The sequence below is a fragment of the Pogoniulus pusillus genome, chromosome 27 (genome assembly GCF_015220805.1).
Source record: "Pogoniulus pusillus isolate bPogPus1 chromosome 27, bPogPus1.pri, whole genome shotgun sequence".
In the NCBI taxonomy this organism is placed as follows: Eukaryota; Metazoa; Chordata; class Aves; order Piciformes; family Lybiidae; genus Pogoniulus; species Pogoniulus pusillus.
The window spans coordinates 3,302,689-3,326,212 of NC_087290.1; the positions used below are offsets into that span (position 1 = coordinate 3,302,689).

At 53.9% G+C, this 23,524-nt stretch overlaps 1 protein-coding gene across 2 annotated transcripts; it reads left to right on the forward strand.

The window, feature by feature from the left end:
• Positions 1-23,481, forward strand: LOC135187497 (protein spinster homolog 3-like). Of its 2 annotated transcripts, XM_064166260.1 has the most exons (11): positions 1-202; positions 5,231-5,296; positions 10,461-10,597; positions 11,527-11,678; positions 13,318-13,384; positions 15,647-15,837; positions 16,201-16,353; positions 17,235-17,424; positions 19,475-19,540; positions 21,101-21,199; positions 22,681-23,481. In XM_064166260.1, the coding sequence occupies exons 1-11, from the start codon at positions 1-3 to the stop codon at positions 22,846-22,848; spliced, it is 1,491 nt and encodes a 496-aa protein (XP_064022330.1). In that variant the 3' UTR covers positions 22,849-23,481. The 2 variants fall into 2 exon arrangements, with proteins under 2 accessions (XP_064022330.1, XP_064022331.1); XM_064166261.1 differs by lacking the exons at positions 1-202; positions 10,461-10,597 and having other exon boundaries at positions 5,233-5,296.
• Positions 23,482-23,524: the final 43 nt, after the last annotated feature.

The window sequence follows — 23,524 nt, forward strand, 5'->3', positions numbered from 1 at the left end:
ATGCACACCCCCACTGCTCAGGAGAGCACAGGCTTGCAGCTGCCCCCCGAGGAGCTGAGCTATGGAGCTACTGTCACCCACGTCAGGCAAGGAGCATCTGTGTCTGCAGCAAGGAAGGGGCCAGCAAAGAGAGATTACCTGGTAGCTGCTGTGCTGTGCTATGGCAATTTAATCAACTTCATGGACTGGTTCATTGTACCAGGTGAGAGCCTCTTTTTACTTTCTGAAGGGGGAACCAAAAAGGCAAGTTCTGAGCAGCTCTGTGGTGGCAGGTGGTAGTTAATGGGTCACATAATTGAAAGCCTGTCAATTAAAAGATGAAAACCATTCATTAATTGCTTGTGAACGTTGGCAGAGGTCAGTGAGGAGCTGGGAGCTTCTCTTCTGATCTCTCAGCCTGTTCCAGGCTTTAACTGCTCAAGTATTGCAGCTGTGTGGAGGGGGAATCCCATCTTAGTGCCATGGGCTGGTTGACTGCATAGAGCTGGGTGCTAGGTTGGACTGGATGAGCTTGGAGGTCTCTTCCAACCTGGTTGATTCTATGGTCTTAGTGGTGCTCAGTGTGGAGGTTCATCTGGCTGCTGGGGATCAGTTCAGGGTCATAATTAGCTGTGATTGTTCTGAGTATTTAGTAGTGCAAAGCTGAAGCTGCTGGAATAGAGGATTTCTGAGTGGTGGTCATCAGCTGCCAGAGAGAACCAGAGAATGGTTTGGGTTGGAAGGGACCTTAAGGAGCTTTTGTACTAGCAGGGAGAGCTTTGCCCCTGCTTGCTTCAGGCAGGGCTGAAGGGTGCTGAGGCATCTCATTTCAGCTCTGCTATTGCCTCTGCTATGAGCACAGGCAGGGTCCTGGGCTGCATGCAGAGGAGTGTGGGCAGCAGGGCAAAAGAGGGGATTCTGCCCCCTTACTCTGCTCTGCTGAGACCTCACCTTGAGTGCTGCCTCCAGTTCTGCTTGTCCCCTTCACAAGAAGGACACAGAGCTGCTAGAGGGAGTCCAGAGAAGGGCCACAAGGATGATCCAAGGGCTGGAGCAGCTCTGCTGTGAGCACAGGCTGAGGGAGCTGGGGCTGTGCAGCCTGGAGAAGAGAAGACTCCAGGAGGACCTTAGAGCTGCCTGCCAGTGGCTGCAGGGATCCTGCAGGAAGGCTGCAGAAGGACCTGTGCTGAGGGTGTCTAGAGACAGGACAAAGGGGAATGGTTTGAAGCTGAGGGAGAGCAGGCTTAGAGTGGAGCTGAGGAACAAAGTCTTCAGTTTGAGGGTGCTGAGACACTGGCACAGGTTGCCCAGAGAGGTTGTGGATGCCTCTTGCCTGGAGGTGTTCAAGGCCAGGCAGGATGAGGCTTTCAGCAACCAACTCTAGTTGAGAGTCATCCCTGCCCATGGCAGAGAAGTTGGAGGAGATGATCTCTGAGGTCCCTTCCAGCCTGAGCCATTTTAGGCCTGCATAATTTATCAGTGTAGGAGGAAACACTTGTTGTGAGCTTGCAGCAGTTTGCTTCTTAGTCCCATGGGGCTAAGAACTATTTTAAGACCTTGAAAAAAGGCCAAATGGTTAAGTGTTAAATTTGGAATCCATTGCTGGTGACAGTATACAAAGCAATGGTCTTTACTGAGGCTGGACAAGTGCAGGGTCCTGCACCTGGGGAGGAGCAATAAACTGCAGCAGTACAGGCTGGGAGGTGACTGCTGGAGAGCCCAACCATCAACCCAACACCACCATGGCCCCTAAACTATGACCCCAAGTGCTATGGCCACAGGTTTCTTAAACACCTCCAGTGATGGGGACTCCACTATCTTCCTGGGCAGCCTATTGCACTCCTGACCACTCTTTCAGTAATCATAAAATCATAGAATCAAGCAGGTTGGAAGAGAGCTCCAAGCTCATCCAGTCCAACCTAGCACCCAGCCCTGGCCAGTCAACCAGACCATGGCACTAAGTGCCTCATCCAGGCTTTGCTTGAAGACCCCCAGGCACGGTGCCTCCACCACCTCCCTGGGCAGCCCATTCCAATGCCAATCACTCTCTCTGGGAAGAACTTCTTCCTAACATCCAGCCTATACCTACCCTGGCACAACTTGAGACTGTGTCCCCTTGTTCTATTGCTGGGTGCCTGGGAGAAGAGGCCAACCCCCAACCTGGCTACAATGTCCCTTCAGGTAGTTGTAGACAGTAATAAGATCACCCCTGAGCCTCCTCTTCTCCAGGCTGCACACCCCCAGCTCCCTCAACCTCTCCTCATAGGATTTGTGCTCCAGGCCCCTCACCAGCTTTGTTGCCCTTCTCTGGACACCTTCCAGCACCTCAACATCTTTTTTGAATTGAGGGTCCCAGAACTGGACACAGCACTCAAGGTGTGGCCTGAGCAGTGCTGAGTACAGGGGCAGAATAACCTCTCTTGTCCTGCTGCCCACACTGCTCCTGAGCCAGCCCAGGATGCCATTGGCTCTCTTGGCCACCTGGGCACACTGCTGGCTCATCTTCAGCTACTATCTATCAGTACCCCCAGGTGCCTTTCCTCCTGGCTGCTTTCCAACCACTCAGTCCCCAGCCTGTAGTGCTGCTTGGGGATTGTTGTGGCCAAAGTGCAGAACCCTGCACTTGGCCTTTTTAAATCTCATCCCATTGGCCTCTGCCCACCCATGCAGCCTGGCCAGGTCCCTCTGCAGGGCTCTCCTACCTCCCAACAGCTCCACAGCTGCTCCTAGCTTGGTGTCATCTGCAAACTTACTGATGCTGGACTCAATGCCCTCATCCAGATCATCAATAAAGATATTGAACAGGACTGTGCCCAGCACTGATCCTTGGGGAACACCACTAGTGACAGCTGCCAACTGGATGTGGCATCATTCACCACCACTCTCTGAGCTCTGCCATCCAGCCAGTTCTTGATCCAGCACAGAGTGAATCTTTCCCTATGTCCAACCTAACTCTGCCCTGGCACAATTTCTGGTCATTTAATCTCCTTCTATCACTAGGGAGGAGAGACCAACCCTGACCTCACTGCATCCTCTCTTCAGGGAGCTGTAGACACCAATCACTGAATGTCAGGGACTGGAAAGGACCTCCAAAGCTCATCCAGTCCAACCTCCCTGCCAGAGCAGGGTCACCTAGAGCAGATCACACAGGAACACATCCAGATGGGTTTTGAGTATCTTCAGAGGGGGATACTCCACACCCACCCAGGGCAGCCTGTGCCAGGCTTCTGTCACCCTCACAGGGAAGAAATTCTTCCTCGTGTTTCCCTGGAACTTCCTAAGCCTCAGCTTCCACCATTGCCCCTTGCCCTGTCACTGGGCATCATCCTGCAGAGCCTCAGCTTCCACCATTGCCCCTTGCCCTGTCACTGAGCATCATCCTGCAGAGCCTGGCTCCAGCCTCTTGCCCTGTCATTGGGCATCATCCTGCAGAGCCTGGCTCCAGCCTCTTGCCCTGTCATTGGGTATCATCCTGCAGAGCCTGGCTGCAGCCTCTTGCCCTGTCATTGGGCATCACTGAGCAGAGCCTGGCTCCAGCCTCTTGCCCTGTCATTGGGCATCACCACTGAGCAGAGCCTGGCTGCAGCCTCTTGCCCTGTCATTGGGCATCACCACTGAGCAGAGCCTGGCTGCAGCCTCTTGCCCTGTCATTGGGCATCATCACTGAACAGAGTCTGGCTCCAGCCTCTTGCCGTGTCATTGGGCATCACCACTGAGCAGAGCCTGGCTGCAGCCTCTTGCCGTGTCATTGGGCATCACCACTGAGCAGAGCCTGGCTGCAGCCTCTTGCCCTGTCATTGGGCATCATCACTGAACAGAGTCTGGCTCCAGCCTCTTGCCGTGTCATTGGGCATCACCACTGAGCAGAGCCTGGCTGCAATCTCTTGCCGTGTCATTGGGCATCACCACTGAGCAGAGCCTGGCTGCAATCTCTTGCCCTGTCATTGGGCATCACCACTGAGCAGAGCCTGGCTGCAATCTCTTGCCCTGTCATTGGGCATCACCACTGAGCAGAGCCTGGCTGCAGCCTCTTGCCCTGTCATTGGGCATCACTGAGCAGAGCCTGGCTCCAGCCTCTTGCCTTCTCATTGGGCATCACCACTGAGCAGAGCCTGGCTCCAGCCTCTTGCCCTGTGGTTAGGCATCATCACCCAGCAGAGCCTGGCTGCAGCCTCTTGCCCTGTCATTAGGCATCACCACTGAGCAGAGCCTGGCTGCAGCCTCTTGTCCTGTCATTGGGCATCACCACTGAGCAGACCCTGGCTCCAGCCTCTTGCCCTGTCCTTGGGCATCACCAAGAAGATCAATGAGGTCTCCTGTCAACCTTCTTCTCCCCAGACTGAACAACCTCAGTTCCCTCAGCTGCTCCTCACCAGATCTGTTCTCTAGAACAAGTCTTCAGTTAGGTTTGTGAGCCCTTGGGCCATGGAGGGGGTGGAAATCTGTAAGCTGTAGCTTACACCACAGCATCAGACTGTTCATCTGCTACAACTCAGCTGCGTTGCAGCATCCTTGTGTCATTCCTTTTGAGCTTGGCTCTCCCTGGGTATCACACTTTGGTAAGCAGCAGTTAACAGGAAAGAGGGGCTGGGGCTTGAGTATTAATGCAAAAGCAAGCTGGAGGCAGTGCTGGAGCTGTGGTTTCCGGGCAGTTTGCACACAGGCTTTGGCAGAGTTTGCATGCACTGAGCTCTGCTGCTTCACTGTCTCCTGCACCAGGGTCTTCAGTGTGTTGCAAGTGGTGATGGTGCAAACTTCCTCCCCCACCCCTCAGATCTCTCACCTTGTCTCAGGCTACTCAGATCAATGCTTTAACTGGGAATGGGCTGCCCAGGGAGGTGATGGAGTCGCCATCCCTGGAGGTGTGCAGGAGGAGGCTGAATGGGGCACTTAGTGCCAGGGTTTAGCTAATTAGGAGGTGTTAAGTGATAGGTTGGACTCAGTGATCCTGAAGGTCTCTTCCAACCTGATTCATTGTGTGATTCTATGATCTGATCTTCCAGGACCTTGATGTGACCTATGGGAAGGGACTTTTTACAATGGTTTATAGTGTCAGGACAAGGGGGGAATGGCTTTGAGCTGGAAGAGCAGAGGCTGGGACATTTTACAATGGTTTATAGTGTCAGGACAAGGGGGGAATGGCTTTGAGCTGGAAGAGCAGAGGCTGAGACTGGAGACTGGGAGGAGATTCTTTCCAGAGTTGCAAGGAACAGGCAGGGCTCTTTGTCATTCCTTTTGTGTTCTGTTGCAGGGATCCTGTTAGATGTACAGAAGTACTTTGAGCTCCACGATGGGGATGCAGGCCTGCTGCAAACAGGTAATGAAGTCTCTTCAGTCCAGGCTTTGCCTTTGTTATGAAGGGGAAATTAATTGATGCGAGATTGAGGTTTTGGTTTTCCCCTCCCAAATTCATACTGTTTATTGATTTTGATACTCAGAACTTTCACCACCCCAAACCTCTCACTTTAATAATGATAACACTAAAAATATTCAGGTCCTTGCATGCTCATGGAAACATTTTACAGATAATAAATGGCCAACAAGTTCCCCATGGCTCAGCAATGTGCCCTCGTAGCCAAGAATGCCAAGGGGATCCTGGGGGGCATTAAGCAGAGTGTGTGCAGCAGAGCAAGGGAGGTTCTCCTCCACCTCTACTCTGCCCTGCTGAGACCTCATCTTCAATAATGCCTTCAGTTTTGGGCTCCCCAGTTGCAGAGGGACAGAGATCTGCTGGAGAGGGTCCAGCAGAGGTCTAGGAGGATGATGAGGGGACTGGAGGGCATGGCTGAGGAGGAGAGGCTGAGGGACCTGGGGCTGCTTAGTCTGGAGAAGAGAATACTGAGAGGGGATTTAATCAATGTTTATCAATATCTGAGGGCTGGGGGTGAGGAGGGGGGGACAGGCTCTGCTCACTGCTGCCTGGGATAGGACAAGGAGCAATGGATGGAAGCTGCAGCACAGGAGGTTCCAGCTCAACACAAGGGGGAACTTCTTTCCTGTAAGGGTCCCAGAGTCCTGGCACAGGCTGCCCAGAGAGGTTGTGGAGTCTCCTTCTGTGGAGCCTTTCCAGGCCTGTCTGGATGTGTTCCTCTGTGATCTGTGTTAGATAGGATTGTCCTGCTCTGGCAGGGGGGTTGGGCTGGATGATCTCCTTGGGTCCCTTCCAACCCCTAGCATCCTGTGAGTCTGTGAATTGGGACTGTTTAATCTGACCTGAGCTAGATTGTATGGCCCTGCTCTGGCAGGGGTGTTGGACTCAATGATCTCTTTGGGTCCCTTCCAACCCCTGACATCCTGTGAGCCTGTGATAACCTGCAAAGTATACAAACATGAATTGAACTGGAAGAGAAGATTCCTGCAGACCAGTGCTACTTGCAGTCAGAATAGCTCTTGCCTGCTAGATGGACTCAAAGAGCTCCTTCTCCTTATGGCAGCAGGCAATGGAGAATTACGAAGAGGCTTTTAAGTGCTTCATAGAATCAGTCAGGGCTGGAAGGGAGCACAAGGAGCAGCCAGTGCCAAGCCCCCTGCCATGCCCAGGGACACCCTACCCTAGAGCAGGCTGCACACAGCCTCAGCCAGCCTGGCCTCAAACACCTCCAGCCATGGGGCCTCAACCACCTCCCTGGGCAACCCAGTCCAGCCTCTCACCACTCTCATCACCAAAAACTTCCTCCTCACCTCCACCCTCACTCTCCCCACCTCCAGCTTTGCTCTATTCCCCCCACTCCTGCCACTCCCTCACAGCCCCAAAAGTCCCTCTCCAGCTTTTTTGTGTCCCCCTTCAGATCCTAGAAGGCCACAAGAAGGTCACCTGGGAGCCTTCTCCTCTCCAGACTGCACAGCCCCAACTCCCTCAGTCTCCCCTTATAGCAGAGCAGCTGCAGCCCTCTCAGCATCCTCCTGGCCCTGCTCTGGACATTCTCCAGCATCTCCACAGCCCTCTTGTCCCAGGGGCTCCAGAGCTGGATGCAGCACTCCAGGTGGGGTCTCAGCAGAGCAGAGGGGGAGAATCCCCTCCCTGGCCCTGCTGGCCACACTGCTGCTGCTGCAGCCCAGGCTCTGCTTGGCTTTCTGGGCTGCAAGTGCACAGTGCTGGCTCCTGCTGAGCTTCTCCTCCAGCAGCACCCCCAAGTCCCTCTGCTCAGGGCTGCTCTCCAGCCACTCACTGCCCAGCCTGCAGTTGTGCTTGGCATTACCCTGACTCAGCTGCAGGACCTTGCCCTTGGTCTTGTTGAACCTCATTTTTCACTCACACAGTTATTATTACCAGACTCGCAGAGGCCAGCCACAGACCCAGACAGCACCCAAATGCTGTCAAAGAACTCTGTCTTGTCAGCTGCTGAGACTTGATCCTTCCCAGGCTTCTGGGGAAAGAAGCAGACAATCTCTGACCTTGTCTCTTGGCTCCTCTGGATGATCTGTGTATCTCCACAGGGCTTCTCCTCTTGGCAGGAGACTTTCAGGTGCAGGCAGGATGCAATGAGAGGAGCAGTCTCAGCAGAATGTCACACTGGCTGTGCAGGCTGATTGTGAGGAGGCATTTAGAGCCTGTCCCTGGTAAACTCACAGCAGTGGAGTTTCCAGGCAAGCAATAGGGCAGTAAGCAGTGGCAGCAGGCAACAGCAGGCATGAAGAGCATGGCAGAGCACACACTGCATTTACCTGTGCATCTCTTTTATCATTGTGGGCCAAGATTAATTGCCCTTTGGCCCACAGAATAGCCAATCAGAATGGCAGTTAGGCAAAGCCTCCCATGGTAGACAAAGCCATAGGCTTTGGGAGAAGCACAGGACCTGCACAAGGCAGGCACAAGCTAAGTGTTTGTGTGCCTTGTTTACCACAGGACTCTGGGCAGGCCAGAGCCCTTAGACTTAGTGGCTCCAGGTTCTTTGGTCTTCTTTCCCATGGTTGCTTCTCCCATGGAGCAGAAGAATGTGCCTGGGCAAGCCAGGGTATGTATAAGCCTATCCAGTTGGCAGCTGTCATTAGTGGTGTTCCCCAAGGATCAGTGCTGGGCCCAGTCCTGTTCAATATCTTTATTGATGACCTGGACGAGGGCATTGAGTCCAGCATCAGGAAGTTTGCAGATGACACCAAGCTAGGAGCAGGTGTTGATCTGTTGGAAGGTAGGAGAGCCCTGCAGAGGGACCTGCACAGGCTGGATGGGTGGGCAGAGACCAATGGGATGAGATTGAACAAGGCCAAGTGCAGCGTTCTGCACTTTGGCCACAACAACCCCAAGCAGCACTACAGGCTGGGGACTGAGTGGCTGGAGAGCAGCCAGGAGGAAAGGGACCTGGGGGTACTGATAGATAGTAGGCTGAAGATGAGCCAGCAGTGTGCCCTGGTGGCCAAGAGAGCCAATGGCATCCTGGCCTGCATCAGGAGCAGTGTGGCCAGTAGGACAAGGGAGGTTATTCTGCCCCTGTGCTCAGCACTGCTCAGGCCACACCTTGAGTGCTGTGTCCAGTTCTGGGCTCCTCAATTCAAGAGAGATGTTGGGGTGCTGGAACATGTCCAGAGAAGGGCAACAAAGCTGGTGAGGGGCCTGGAGCACAAATCCTATGAGGAGAGGCTGAGGGAGCTGGGGGTGTTTAGCCTGGAGAAGAGGAGGCTCAGAGGTGATCTTATTACTGTCTACAACTACCTGCAGGGACATTGTAGCCAGGTGGGGGGTGGCCTCTTCTCCCAGGCACCCAGCAATAGAACAAGGGGACACAGCCTCAAGTTGTGCCAGGGTAGGTCTAGGCTGGATGTTAGGAAGAAGTTCTTCCCAGAGAGAGTGATTGGCATTGGAATGGGCTGCCCAGGGAGGTGGTGGAGGCACCGTGCCTGGGGGTCTTCAAGAAAAGCCTGGATGAGGCACTTAGTGCCATGGTCTGGTTGGTTGGATAGGGCTGGGGGCTAGGTTGGACTGGATGAGCTTGGAGGTCTCTTTCAACCTGGTTGATTCTATGATTCTATGATTCTATTTTAGGCCCATCAGGTTTACCATGACAACCTTGCCTTGTATCAGTGCATCTGTCCCCAAAACACAGTCTGGTTGCTTTATTTAGACTACTTCCTGCCCAGTCTGTGGTGTGGCTCACTCCTGCTCGTGGGCAGCCTGACCAGAATGCAAAACTGAAAGCCTTTTGCTACAGGGAAGAGTTGAGCTGAGTCCTTCAGAAAGCCTGAATCACCAAAAGATGGAGGATTGCCTCAAACAGTACAGACCTTGAGCAATTGGCACCCATTTTATTTTGCTAGAAGTTAGGGGGGGGAGGTTCACTCTTTTTCTAACTATCCATCTACCTACTGCTTCTGCACCCTCAGCCTGCCTTTATCACAGGCTCACAGGATGTCAGGGGGTGGAAGGGACCCAAGGAGATCATCCAGTCCAACCCCCCTGCCAGAGCAGGACAATCCTATCTAACACAGATCACAGAGGAGCACATCCAGACAGGCCTGGAAAGGCTCCACAGAAGGAGACTCCACAACCTCTCTGGGCAGCCTGTGCCAGGGCTCTGGGACCCTTCCAGGAAAGAAGTTCCCCCTTGTGTTGAGGCAGAACCTCTTTTGCTGCAGCTTACACCCTTTGCTGCTTGTCCTATCCCAGGGAGCAGTGAGCAGAGCCTGTCCCCCCCTCCTGGCAGCCCTCAGATACTTATAAACATTTATCAAATCCCCTTTCAATCTTCTCTTCTCCAGACTAAGCAGCCCCAGGGCCCTCAGCCTCTCCTCATCAGCCATGCCCTCCTGTCCCCTCATCATCCTCCTAGCCCTCTGCTGGACCCTCTCCAGCAGATCCCTGTCCCTCTGCAACTGGGAAGCCCAGAACTGAAGGCAGTATTCAAGATGAGGTCTCAGCAGGGCAGAGCAGAGGGGCAGGAGAACCTCCCTTGATCTGCTGGACACACTCTGCTTAATGCCCCCCAGGACCCCATTGCCCTCTTGGCCCCCAGAGCACATTGCTGTGCCATGGATGCTCTCCCCCAGCACCCCCAGGTCCCTCTCCTTGGGGCTACTCTCCAGCAGTCACCTCCCAGCCTGGACTGATGCAGTTTATTGTTGCTGCCCAGGTGCAGGACTCTGCACTTGTCCTTGTTGAACCTCATTTGGTTCCTCTGTGCCCAGCTCTGTGCCCAGGTCTCTCTGGATGGCAGCACAGCCTGCAGCTGTCTCAGCCAAGCCTCCCAGCTTGGTGTCAGCAGCAAACTTGCTGAGCAGCCTCTGTCTGTCTGTGCCCTCATCAATGGCATTGATGAAGATGCTGAACAGGCCTGGCCCAGCACTGATCCCTGGGGGACTCCACTGGTCACAGCTCTCCAGCTGGACCTGACACCATTGATCACCACCCTCTGAACTCTATCTTGCAACCAATTCCTAACCTACCTCACTGCCTGCTCTTCCCCAGGGCAACCTGAGCTGGGGTGGGGACTGTGTGCAATAAAACCAACTTGTCCAATGTTGGTTTTGCTCCTTCTTGGCTCTTCCAGTCTTTGTGCTGTGTTACATGCTGGCTGCCCCCATCTTTGGGTACCTGGGAGACCGCTACAACAGGAAAATCATCCTTGGAGCTGGGATTTTCTTCTGGTCTGCTGTCACTTTGGGCAGCTCCTTCCTCACTGAACTGGTATGTTGCTGGGTTTAGAGGCTCCTATGAAAACAGAATCAGAGAATCAGAGAATGGTTTAGGTTGGAAGGGACCCCAAAGATCATCCAGTTCCAGCCCTTTGCCGTAGGCAGGGACATCTCCCACTAGAAGGCAGCAGTGTGCCCAGGTGGCCAAGAGAGCCAATGGCATCCTGGGCTGCATCAGGAGCAGTGTGGCCAGTAGGACAAGGGAGGTTATTCTTCCCCTGTGCTCAGCACTGCTCAGGCCACACCTTGAGCACTCTGTCCAGTTCTGGGACCCTCAATTCAAGAGAGATGTTGAGGTGCTGGAACATGTCCAGAGAAGGGCAACAAAGCTGGTGAGGGGCCTGGAACACAAACCCTATGAGGAGAGGCTGAGGGAGCTGGGCCTGTTTAGCCTGGAGAAGAGGAGGCTCAGAGGTGATCTTATTACTGTCTACAACTACCTGAAGGGACATTGTAGCCAGGTGGGGGGTGGCCTCTTCTCCCAGGTAACCAGCAATAGAACAAGGGGACACAGCCTCAAGTTGTGCCAGGGTAGGTCTAGGCTGGATATTAGGAAGAAGTTCTTCCCAGAGAGAGTGATTGGCATTGGAATGGGCTGCCCAGGGAGGTGGTGGAGGCACCGTGCCTGGGGGTCTTCAAGAAAAGCCTGGCTGAGGCACTTAGTGCCATGGTCTGGTTGACTGGCTAGGGCTGGGTGCTAGGTTGGACTGGATGAGCTTGGAGGTCTCTTCCAACCTGCTTGATTCTATGATTCTAAGAGATGGACTTTCCAGAACAGGTGGCTCAAGGCTTCATCCAACCTGGCCTTGACCACCACCAGGGAGGTTGTGGAGCACAGAATCACCCAATGTGCTCGTTCCTAGCAGGGTTTCTTCCCTGCAGACCCTGTTTTGGGGACTCTAACATGTCTTTTGCCTGCAGTACTGCTGGATATTCTTTCTCTCCCGAGGACTGGTTGGCATTGGCAGTGCCAGTTACTCCACAGTGGCACCCACCATGATTGCTGACCTGTTTGAGGAAGGAAAAAGGACCACCATGTTATCCATCTTCTACATCTTCATTCCAGTGGGAAGGTTGGTTTTCCATCTTCTGCACCTTCATTCCAATGGGAAGGTTGGTTTTCCATCTTCCACACCTTCACTCCAATGGGAGGGTTGGTTTTCCATCTTCATTCCAATGGGAAGGTTGGTTTTCCATCTTCCACACCTTCACTCCAATGGGAGGGCTGGTTTTCCATCTTCATTCCAATGGGAAGGTTGGTTTTCCATCTTCTGCACCTTCATTCCAATGGGAAGGTTGCTTTTCCATCTTCTGCACCTTCATTCCAGAGGGAGGGTTGGTTTTCCATCTTCTACATCTTCATTCCAGTGGGGAGGTTGCTTTTCCATCTTCTGCACCTTCATTCCAATGGGAAGGTTGGTTTTCCATCTTCTGCACCTTCACTCCAATGGGAGGATTGGTTTTCCATCTTCATTCCAATGGGAAGGTTGTTTTTCCATCTTCTACATCTTCATTCCAGTGGGAGGGTTCGTTTTCCATCTTCATTCCAATGGGAAGGTTGTTTTCCATCTTCTGCACCTTCATTCCAATGGGAAGGTTGGTTTTCCATCTTCATTCCAATGGGAAGGCTGGTTTTCCATCTTCAACATCTTCACTCCAATGGGAAGATTGGTTTTCCATCTTCTACATCTTCATTCCAGTGGGAGGGCTGGTTTTCCATCTTCATTCCAATGGGAAGGTTGGTTTTCCATCTTCTACATCTTCATTCCAATGGGAAGGTTGGTTTTCCATCTTCTACATCTTCATTCCAATGGGAAGGTTGGTTTTCCATTTTCTGCACCTTCATTCCAATGGGAGGGTTGGTTTTCCATCTTCTGCATCTTCATTCCAGTGGGGAGGTTGGTTTTCCATCTTCCACACCTTCATTCCAGTGGGAGGGTTGGTTTTCCATCTTCTGCACCTTCACTCCAATGGGAGGGTTGGTTTTCCATCTGCATTCTACTGGGAAGGTTGGTTTTGCATCTTCTGCCCCTTCATTCCAATGGGAAGATTGGTTTTACTGCCCCACCTTTGGAAATTCTGGGGGGAGGGGCAGCTGCCAGTGCCTGAAGGGGCCTACAAAAGGGATGGAGAGAGACTGTTTGCAAAGACCTGCTCTACAGTACCTGAAGGGAGGCTGTGGCTAGCTGGGGTTGGTCTCTTCTGCCAAGCAAGCAGTGACAGAACAAGAGGACACAGCCTCAAGCTGTGCCAGGGCAGGTTCAGGATGGATGTTAGGAGGAAGTTCTTCCCAACAAGAGTGGTTGGCATTGGGATGGGCTGCCTGGGGAGGTGGTGGAGGTGTTTAAAAGGAGGCTGGATGAGGCACTTAGTGCCAGGAGTTAGTTAAGCAACAGAAGACAGAAGCCTGGCATGGGCTGCCCAGGGAGGTTTTGGAGTCTCCCTCTCTGGAGATGTTCAAGCCCTGCCTGGATGTGTTCCTGTGTGAACTGCTCTGGGTGACCCTGCTGTGGCAGGGGGGTTGGACTGGCTGAGCTTTGGAGGTCCCTTCCAGCCCCTGATCTTCTGTGATTCTGTGAGGAGACAGCACAGAGCCTGAGGGTTGGTTTTGGACACTGACAGCTGCTCTGTGCTCTCAGCTGGCAGCAGATCTCATTCCAGCCAGCAACAGTTCCTTGGTGCCTACTGATTATTCCTTTCTTTTGCTTGCAGTGGTCTTGGTTATGTCCTAGCAGCTGGCATGGCAGAGCTCACAGGTGACTGGCACTGGGCTTTCAGGGTGAGTTACTTTCACTCCTGGTGCTGAGCCACTCGTTGTAAAAGCCATCAGTGTGGGGGTTTAGATGGCTGATGTTCAAAGAGGTGAGCAGTGCAAGGACCTTCTGCCCTCTAACTGGTCCAAAGAGAACTCCTCCTGCAGGACAAGTTTGTGCCTAGCTTCTACAGAGCAAAAGCCAGCACATAGGTGAAACTACAGCAGCCAGGGCAGGGGCTGATGTTCCTCTTACCCAGTGCTGAAATTAGCTGCCAAGTCCAGGATGAGTTGGGGGAAAGTGCTGAGATTAGCTGCCAGGTCCTGGATGAGCAGAGGGAAAGTGCTGAAATTAGCTGCCAGGTCCAGGGTGAGTTGGGGGAAAGTGCTGAGATTAGCTGCCAGGTCCTGGATGAGTGAGGGAAAGTGCTGAGATTAGCTGCCAGGTCCTGGATGAGCGGAGGGAAAGTGCTGAAATTAGCTGCCAGGTCCAGGATGAGCAGAGGGAAAGTGCTGAAATTAGCTGCCAGGTCCTGGATGAGTGGAGGGAAAGTGCTGAAATTAGCTGCCAGGTCCAGGATGAGTGAGGGAAAAGTGCTGAAATTAGCTGCCAGGTCCAGAGTGAGTGAGGGAAAAGTGCTGAAATTAGCTGCCAGGTCCTGGATGAGTGGAGGGAAAGTGCTGAAATTAGCTGCCAGGTCCAGGATGAGTGAGGGAAAAGTGCTGAAATTAGCTGCCAGGTCCTGGATGAGTGGAGGGAAAGTGCTGAAATTAGCTGCCAGGTCCTGGATGAGCAGAGGGAAAGTGCTGAAATTAGCTGCCAGGTCCTGGATGAGCGGAGGGAAAGTGCTGGAATTAGCTGCCAGGTCCTGGATGAGCAGAGGGAAAGTGCTGAAATTAGCTGCCAGGTCCAGGATGAGCAGAGGGAAAGTGCTGAAATTAGCTGCCAGGTCCAGGCTGAGATGGGGAAGTGTTTCCTGGAAGAACAATCTGGTACCACTCAGAGAACATTCATGACTGCATCAGAGGTTCTGCTGGTGGTGGCCAAAGTACCACCACAGCTTTCCTCCTTCATGTATTCCCCTCCCAGCTCAGAGGGAGCAATGAGGCAGCTGTGTGGTGGGGAGGGAGGCTTTAGCAGCTTCCCTCCAAAGTCACCATCAGTCCCCCAGGCCACTCCCACCCACAAGTCTGACCTACAAGCAGCAAGGCAGAGCTGGGGCTGAGAAGCTCTGCAGAGCTCCAATAGGTCATTCTGGGCAGCCTGATCCAGCTGAGGATGTCACAGAGTCATAGAATGAGTCAGGGCTGGAAGGGAGCACAAGGAGCAGCCAGTTCCAAGCCCCCTGCCATGCCCAGGGACACCCTACCCTAGAGCAGGCTGCACACAGCCTCAGCCAGCCTGGCCTCAAACACCTCCAGCCATGGGGCCTCAACCACCTCCCTGGGCAACCCAGTCCAGCCTCTCACCACTCTCCTGCTCAACAACTTCCTCCTCACCTCCAGCCTCACTCTCCCCACCTCCACCTTTGCTCCATTCCCCCCACTCCTGACACTCCCTCACACCCTCAAAAGTCCCTCCCCAGCTCTTTTGTAGCCCCCTTCAGATCCTGGCAGGCCACAAGAAGGTCACCTGGGAGCCTCCTCTGCTCCAGCCTGCACAGCCCCAACTCTTTCAGGCTGTGCTCACAGCAGAGCTGCTGCAGCCTCTGAGCATCCTCCTGGCCCTGCTCTGGACACTCTCCAGCATCTCCACAGCTCTCTTGTCCCAGGGGCTCCAGAGCTGGATGCAGGACTCCAGGTGGGGTCTCAGCAGAGCAGAGCAGAGCAGAGCAGAGGGGCAGAATCCCCTCCCTGGCCCTGCTGGCCACACTGCTGCTGCTGCAGCCCAGGCTCTGCTTGGCTTTCTGGGCTGCAAGTGCACACTGCTGGCTCCTGCTGAGCTTCTCCTCCAGCAGCACCCCCAAGTCCCCCTCCTTAGGGCTGCTCTCCAGCCACTCACTACCCAGCCTGGAGTTGTGCTTGGCATTGCCTCGACCCAGCTGCAGGACTTTGCCCTTGGTCTTGTTGTACCTCCTGAGGTTGGCTTGTGCTCACCTCTGCAGCCTGTCCAGTTCCCTCTGGCTGGCATCCCTTCACTGCTGACTGCAGAGAGGGTTGGGCTGGGTGACCTTCAGAGCTCCCTTCCAACCCAGACCATTCTGTGATTCCAGCAGTGAGTGTGAATTGCTGTGATTCTTCACTTAGCAGAAAGAGCTCTGCTTGATCTAACCAAGCTTCTGTCTGCAGATAACTCCTTGCATGGGAGGTCTAGCACTGGTTCTTCTGCTTCTCCTGGTGCCTCACAGGACCCAGAGAAGGACAGCATTCCACAGAGCCCTCAGCATCTCTGGCACCATACGAGTGAAAGCTGAGAAACCAGGAGTGCAGAGAGCTGCCAAGACCACTTGGTGTCAAGATGTCCTGTCCCTGGCTAAGAAGTGAGTGAGCTGGGCTGGATCAAAAGGGCTGTGGTTAGTAGGTCGAGGGAGGTTCTCCTCCCTCTCTACTCTGCCCTGGTCACACAGATCACAGCTCACAGGATGACAGGGGTTGGAAGGGACCCAAGGAGATCATCCAGTCCAACCCCCCTGCCAGAGCAGGACAATCCTATCTAACACAGATCACAGAGGAACACATCCAGACAGGCCTGGAAAGGCTCCAGAGATGGCAGAGATGTTGGAGTAGCTGATCTCTGAGGTCCCTTCCAACCTGAGCCATTTTGTGATGCTGCAGCAGCCTTTCCCTTTTTCCTCACCCCCTCTTCTTTCTTCTGCCTCTCATTTCTTGCTTTTCATTTCCAGCTGGAGCTTTGTCTGGTCCTCCCTGGGTCTGACTGCCATGGCCTTCGTCACTGGAGCCCTGGGCATGTGGGTACCACTGTTCCTTCACAGGGCTGAGGTTGTCCAGGGCCTTGCATCACCATGTCTGCAAGAAACCTGCAGTTCATCAAACAGGTGAGGTGCAGATGGGTGGGGAAGCACACCTGGAAACACTGCAGGCTGCTGAGGCACAGGTTTGTTTCCAAAGCAGGAATGTGACTGTGAGCTTTTGAAGGCAGTTGGGTGTGAATGTTAGACTAGAATGCATTTTAGGTTGGATTGTTCTCTACAACTGTCTAAAAGGAGGTTGTAGTGAGGCTGGAATTGGTCTCTTCTGCCCAGTTACTAAGGATAGGACAAGAGGAAGTGGCCTTAAGTTGCATCAGGGGAGGTTTAGGTTGGATGTTGGGAGGAAGTTCTTTTCCTGAGCACAGGCTGCCCAGGGAGGTGGTGGAGTCACCATGCCTGGAGGGGTTTAAGAGGAGAGTGGATGTGGTGCTGGAGGCTACGGTCTGGTGATGAAGGCTGCTGGGATGAAGGTTGGCCTGGATGCTCCTGGTGGTCCTTTCCACCCCTATCGATTCACAGTGATCAGATGTTGTGCTGAGGGGTTTGGTTTGGTCAGGGACTTGTCAGGGTGAAACTGATGATTGGACTGGAGGAGCTTGAAGGTCTTCTCCAAGCTAAGAAATCCTGTGAGTCTGGGAGTTGGGGTTAGGTATTTGGAGAAACTCTTCCCTGCAGGAAAAAGCCTCAGTGGCAAAGGAGTAGCTTCAAGTGAGCCTTGAGGTGAAGTACATTTAGAGGGAGCTGAGAGGAATAAAATCCCAGATTTTATCCCCCTTAATTTTTTTTATTATCCCCCTTAATTATAATTAATTATTCCCCTTAATGATATGATTATCCCTTAATCCCTTACTTATTAGACTCCACAGAAACTAAAGGTATAAGCTAATGCTGATTTCTCTTGCTGTAGTCTTACTGTGCTCAACTGAAATCCTTTGCTTTGTCACCAGCCTAATATTTGGAGGCATCACCATTGGGACAGGAATCTTGGGTGTGATTACTGGGGCAGAGGCTGCCAGGAGGTTAAGAAAGATAAACAACAAAGCTGACCCTCTGATCTGTGCCACAAGCATGTTTGTGTCTGCTCTGTGCCTCTACGTAGCTCTGATGGTGGCCCAGACAAACATCACTGCCACTTTTGTAAGTGCCTACAAATGTCTCCTTGGGGAGGGGAGGGGAGGGAAGGGGCAGGAGAAGGGTGGATTGTGTGGAATTCTCTGCAGCCTCCTAGACCACAGCAACTTGGAATGGGGTAGGCTGCAAGCTAAGCACTGGACATGCTGCCTGCAGCTGACATCTGGCCTGTGAGATCTGTGTTGTGCATTCCTTGCTCCAGCAAGCAGAGGCAGAACTCTGCAAATTGGACCTCAGGACCTGTATGTTGCACCCACACTCCAGAGGAGAGCAAGCCTGTGGAGTTAGCTGCATGAAGCTGCAGTGTCCCTTGGGTTTGCTCTCTGAGTGCTTCAGGTTTGCACTTGTGACTGTGCAATGCACACAGCACTGAAAGCATCACTGAATCACAGAGTGTCAGGGCTGGAAGGGACCTCCAAAGCTCATCCTGTCCAACCCCCCTGCCAGAGCAGTATCACCTAGAGCAGAGCACACAGGAGCCCTTGACAGTGCTCACCTTGGCCCAAAGGTGCTGGGTGAAAGATCTTTGAGGCTTCTTCTAGCCACCTGCAAAGCTCATCCTGTCCAACCCCCCTGCCAGAGCAGCATCACCTAGAGCAGAGCACACAGGAGCCCTTGGCAGTGCTCATCCTGGCCCAGAGGTGCTGGGTGAAAGATCTTTGAGGCTTCTTCCAGCCATCTCCAAAGCTCATCCTGTCCAACCCCCCTGCCAGAGCAGAGCACACAGGAGCCCTTGGCAGTGCTCACCTTGGCCCAAAGGTGCTGGGTGAAAGATCTTTGAGGCTTCTTCTAGCCATCTCCAAAGCTCATCCTGTCCAACCCCCCTGCCAGAGCAGAGCACACAGGAGCCCTTGGCAGTGCTCATCCTGGCCCAGAGGTGCTGGGTGAAGGATCTTTGAGGCTTCTTCCAACCAGATCTATTCTGTAATTCTGTTTCATTCTGGAACCTGAGCAAAGGAAGATCCCAGAGCATGTTTTAAACAGTTTTCTTCCCAGCCTCTTGTTTTCCTCTTCTGGGGCTCAGTAGCACACTACAGCTGGGATATTTCTCTGGTTTTTGGCTCTTCTGCTGAGGAGTTGTGACATAAAGCAGCCTATGCACCTTCTCTGCTACATTTCCCCTCCCCTTTTTATGATGAAAGTCCAAAGAGGCTGGAGCCAGGCTCTGCTGGGTGATGCCCAATGACAGGACAAGAAGCTGGAGCCAGGCTCTGCTGGGTGATGCCCAATGACAGGGCAAGGGGCAATGGTGGAAGCTGAGGCTTAGGAAGTTCCATGGAAACACCAGGAAGAATTTTTTTTCCCTGTGAGGGTGCCAGAAGCCTGGCACAGGCTGCCCAGGGCAGTTGTGGAGTCTCCCTCTCTGGAAGTATTCCAGACCTGCCTGGATGTGTTCCTGTATAGCCCTGTGAGGAGAGGCTGAGGGAGCTGGGGGTGTGCAGCCTGCAGCAGAGGAGGCTCAGGGCAGAGCTCATTGCTGCCTGCAGCTGCCTGCAGGGAGGCTGTAGCCAGGTGGGGTTGGGCTCTGCTGCCAGGCAGCCAGCCAGCAGCAGAAGGGGACACAGCCTGGAGCTGTGCCAGGGCAGGTCTAGGCTGGATGTTGTGAGGGAGTTGTTGTCAGAGAGAGTGATTGGCATTGGAATGGGCTGCCCAGGGAGGTGGTGGAGTCTGTGTGGCTGGAGGTGTTGAAGCCAAGCCTGGCTGGGGCACTGAGTGCCATGGTCTGGTTGGTTGGTTGGGACTGGGTGCTAGGTTGGGCTGGCTGAGCTTGGAGCTCTCTTCCAACCTGCTTGATTCAATGATTCTATGCTCTGGGTGGTCCTGCATGGGGGGTTGGACTGGCTGAGCTTTGGAGGTCCCTTCCAGCCCCTGACCTTCTGTGGCTGTGTGAAATCAGTGTCTCTAGGCACAGGCAGAGATGGTTCAGTTATAAGTAGCTGGGTGCAAACAGCAGCTCCTGTGTAGATAACAAGCACAGCCAGGAGGGCTGCCTTCATCTTCAGGATGAAGAAGATCAGTGCAGTGTCTCTAATCACTGCCTGCTTCTCTTTTGCAGCTCTTTATTGCACTTGGAGAACTGTTTCTCTCTGTGAACTGGGCCGTGGTGACAGACATCCTGCTGGTAAGTGCTTGTGAAGCTCTGTCCCTTATTTGGAGGCTTTCAGCTTTCTCTCCACATAATATTGTCCAGAAGCCTGTGTCTTGGTGGCCAGAAGGATCTTCACCTCCTAGGAAGAAAAGCAGGACTCTTACTGAGTGCCCCCTGCCAATGCCAGGGGTGAAATGGTGTGCCAGAGCATGCAGCTGTGCAAGGCTGCCTGTGCCAATGAAATAACAGAGGTAACATCTGGATAACACAGTGCCAGGAGCTCCTGTAACCCAGGAGGGTCTCCTCCCCCTCCACTCTGCTCTGCTCAGGCCACAGCTGGAGTCTTGGGTCCAGTTCTGGGCTCCCCTGTTCAAGAGAGACAGGGAACTGCTGGAGGGAGTCCAGTGGAGGTTCTGAAGCTGCTGAGGGGCCTGGAGCAGCTCTGTGAGGAGCAAAAGCTGAGAGCCTGCAGAAGAGCAGCCCCAGAGGGCATCTGGGCAATGCTCAGCAAGAGCTAAAGGAACTGTGGAGGGCAAGAGGCTGGGGGCAGACGCTTGTCAGTGGTGCCCAGGGACAGGACAGGGAGCACAAACTGGAACCCAGGAGGTTCCATGTGAACAGGAGGAGACAATTCTTTGGTGTGAGGGTGCTGGAGGTCTGGAGCAGGTTGCCAGAGAGGTTGTGGAATCTCCTCTGGAGAGCTTCCAAAACCCTCTGGGCATTGTGATCCTGGGCAGGCTGCTGTGAGTGCTCCTGCTTTATAGCAGGGTGCTTGGACCTGCTGATCTCCAGAGGTCCCTTCCAACCCCCCCTGGGCATGCTGCTGTGGGTGCTCCTGCTTTATAGCAGGTGCTTGGACCTGCTGATCTCCAGAGGTCCCTTCCAACCCCCCCTGGGCATTGTGACCCTGGGCAGGCTGCTGTGGGTGCTCCTGCTTTATAGCAGGGTGGTTGGACCTGCTGATCTCCAGAGGGCCCTTCCAACCCCCCCTGGGCATTGTGATCCTGGGCAGGCTGCTGTGAGTGCTCCTGCTTTATAGCAGGTGCTTGGACCTGCTGATCTCCAGAGGTCCCTTCCAACCCCCCCTGGGCATTGTGATCCTGGGCAGGCTGCTGTGAGTGCTCCTGCTTTATAGCAGGTGCTTGGACCTGCTGATCTCCAGAGGTCCCTTCCAACCCCCCCTGGGCATTGTGATCCTGGGCAGGCTGCTGTGAGTGCTCCTGCTTTATAGCAGGTGCTTGGACCTGCTGATCTCCAGAGGGCCCTTCCAACCCCCCCTGGGCATTGTGACCCTGGGCAGGCTGCTGTGAGTGCTCCTGCTTTATAGCAGGTGCTTGGACTTGATGATCTCCAGAGGTCCCTTCCAACCCCCCCTGGGCATTGTGATCCTGGGCAAGCTGCTGTGAGTGCTCCTGCTTTATAGCAGGGTGCTTGGACCTGCTGATCTCCAGAGGTCCCTTCCAACCCCCACCGTGCTGGAATCCTGTGTAAAATGGGCACATTCCTCTCTCTGGGATGTTGTGTAAGTAGCTGCCCGTTCCTGAGGTGCCTTTGGCCAGGTTCATGCTCTCCTGGGCTGTGTTTTGTTTGCAGTACGTTGTGACCCCAAGGCGGCAGTCCACAGCTATCGCCCTGCAGATCCTGGTGAGCCACTTGCTGGGGGATGCAGGCAGCCCATACCTCATTGGCACTGTGAGTGAGTTCTCTGCTTGCTGTGCTTGCTTTAGTGTTAGTCAGGCACTCATAGAGCTGCAAACACTTCCTGGACCGAAAACTAGAACCTCCTCCCATCCATGGCATCGACAGGAGAACGCAGAGAGGTTTTTCTATGCCTCTTTTCCTCTGCATTCATCTTCTTAGTCTCACCTTGCTGCAGGGCTGCAGAGTGCTTGCTCTGCACTTGTCCTTACTGAAGCTTCGTGAAGTTCAGTGAGGATTAAGTGCAGAGCCCTGCATAAACAGCAGGCACCAGTCCAGCCCAGAGGTTGTCCTGCTGGAAAGCAGCTCCATTGAGAAAGACCTTAGAGTCTTACTGGACAATGAGCTCTGCATGGCACAGCAATGTGCCCCTGTGGCCAAGAGAGCCAAAGGCATCCTGGGGTGCATCAAGGAAAGTGTGGCTAGGGAGGTTCTTCTCCCCTTCTGCTTTGCCCTGGTGAGACCACACCTGGAATACTGTGTCCAGTTTTGGGTTCCCCAGTTCAGGAGAGACAGGGACCTGCTGGAGAGAGTCCAACAGAGAGCTCCAAGGATGACTGGGGACTGGAGCACTTCTCCTGTGAGGAAAGACTGAAGAGAGCCCTGGGGCTGCTTAGTCTGGAGAGGAGAAGACTGAGAGGGGATCTGCTCATTGTCTATCAATACCTGAGGGGTGGGTGTCAAGGTGAAGGTGCCAGGCTCTGTGTGGTGGTGCCCAGTGACAGGACAAGGAACAAGTACAAGCTGGAACACAGAAGGTTCCACCTCAACAGGAGGGGAAGCTTCTTTAGAGTGAGGGTGCCAGAGCCCTGGAGCAGGCTGCCCAGATAGGTTGTGGAGTCTCCTTCTCTGGAGCCTTTCCAAACCCACCTGGGTGCATCCCTGGGTGAGCTGCCCTGGGTGACCTTGCTTTTCAGGAGAGGTGGGCTGGATGATCTCTAGAAAGGAGGAGGAGGAGGAGGAGGAAGGAGGGAGGAGGAAGATGGAGGAGGAAGGAGGGAGGAGGAAGATGGAGGAGGAAGGAGGGAAGAGGGAGGAGGAGGAGGGAGGAAGGGAGGAGGAGGAGGAAAGAGGAGGAGGAGGAGGAGGATGAAGGAGGAGGAGGAGGAGGATAAAGAAGAGGAGGAGGAGGAGGAGGATAAAGAAGAGGAGGAGGAGGAGGAGGAGGAGATGGGAGAGCGAGGAGGAGGAGGAGGGGAAGGAGGATGGAGGGAGGAGGAGGAAGGAGGAGGAGGAGGAAAAGAAGGAGGAGGAGGAAAAGGAAGAGAAGGAGGAGGAGGAGGAGGAGGGGGAGGAGGAGGAGGGGGAGGAGAAGGAGAAGGAGGGGGAGGAAGAGGAGGAGGAGGAGAGGTGAAGGAGGAAAAAGAGGAGAAGGGGGAGGAGGAGGAAAAGGAGGAGGAGGGAGGAGGAAGGAGGAGGAGGAGGGAGGAGGAGGAGGGTATCCCAGATTAATGCCAGCTTCCTTCCCTCCCTAGATCTCCAGTGCTATCCAGGCCAAGCACCCTGAGTCGGTCCAGTGGAGCTTCTGGAGCATGCAGTACAGCTTCATCCTCTGTGCTTTCCTGGGGGTCTGCGGAGGAGGTTTTTTCTTCCTGACTTCTTTCTACATCGAGGAAGATCGGAAAGAAGCAGAGAGGCTTTGAGGTTCCTCTGTACTCCCTAAGAGCTTTGAAACCTGTTTCTGATTGCCCTCCTGTTTGTACACCAGCCCTGCTCTCAGCTCTGTGGTGTTAAAGCACAAAGGGTTGCCCCTCCCTGACACCTCCCTAGTGTCTGTGGATGCATAAAGGCAAAGCCTCAGCTTAAGCAAACCTCCCACACTGAGAGGAAGGAGACTGCAGAAGACACAAGGATCAGGGCACTGCTGTTAGTGACACCTTCAAATGCAGGCAGCACTGGGGCAAGAGGCAGTGCTTTCAAACTAGGGCAGGGGAGATTCAGGTTGGCCATGAGGGAGAAATTCTTTACCCTGAGGGTGGTGAGACACTGGAATAGGCTGGCCAGAGAAGTTGTGGATGCCTCATAGAATCAAGCAGGTTGGAAGAGACCCCTGGGAGTATTTAAGACCAGGTTGAATGAGGCTTTGAGCAGCCAGGGCTAGTGGGAGGTGTCCCTGCCCATGGCAGGGGGGTTGGAACTGGGTGATCTTTAAGGGCTCTTCCAACTCAAGCCATCCTGTGAGTTCATGACTGGGATCAAGAAGGTCTCAGCTTGAGATAGACTCAGCAGTGGAGCCTGAGGGGGGAGCAGGTGCCTCTGCTGAGGACTAATAAAGGAGATGCTTGCTAAAATCCTCTGGCTGCAGCATCAGCATCTTAC

What these genes read in the sequence shown, in the direction of transcription:
- LOC135187497 (XM_064166260.1), top strand. Translation starts at nt 1, where the DNA reads ATGCACACCCCCACTGCTCAGGAGAGCACAGGCTTGCAGCTGCCCCCC. An exon ending in ACCTGCAGTTCATCAAACAG is followed by an intron (nt 16,354 to 17,234) that starts GTGAGGTGCAGA and finishes CTTTGTCACCAG; the next exon opens with CCTAATATTTGGAGGCATCA. An exon ending in TGGTGACAGACATCCTGCTG is followed by an intron (nt 19,541 to 21,100) that starts GTAAGTGCTTGT and finishes TTTTGTTTGCAG; the next exon opens with TACGTTGTGACCCCAAGGCG.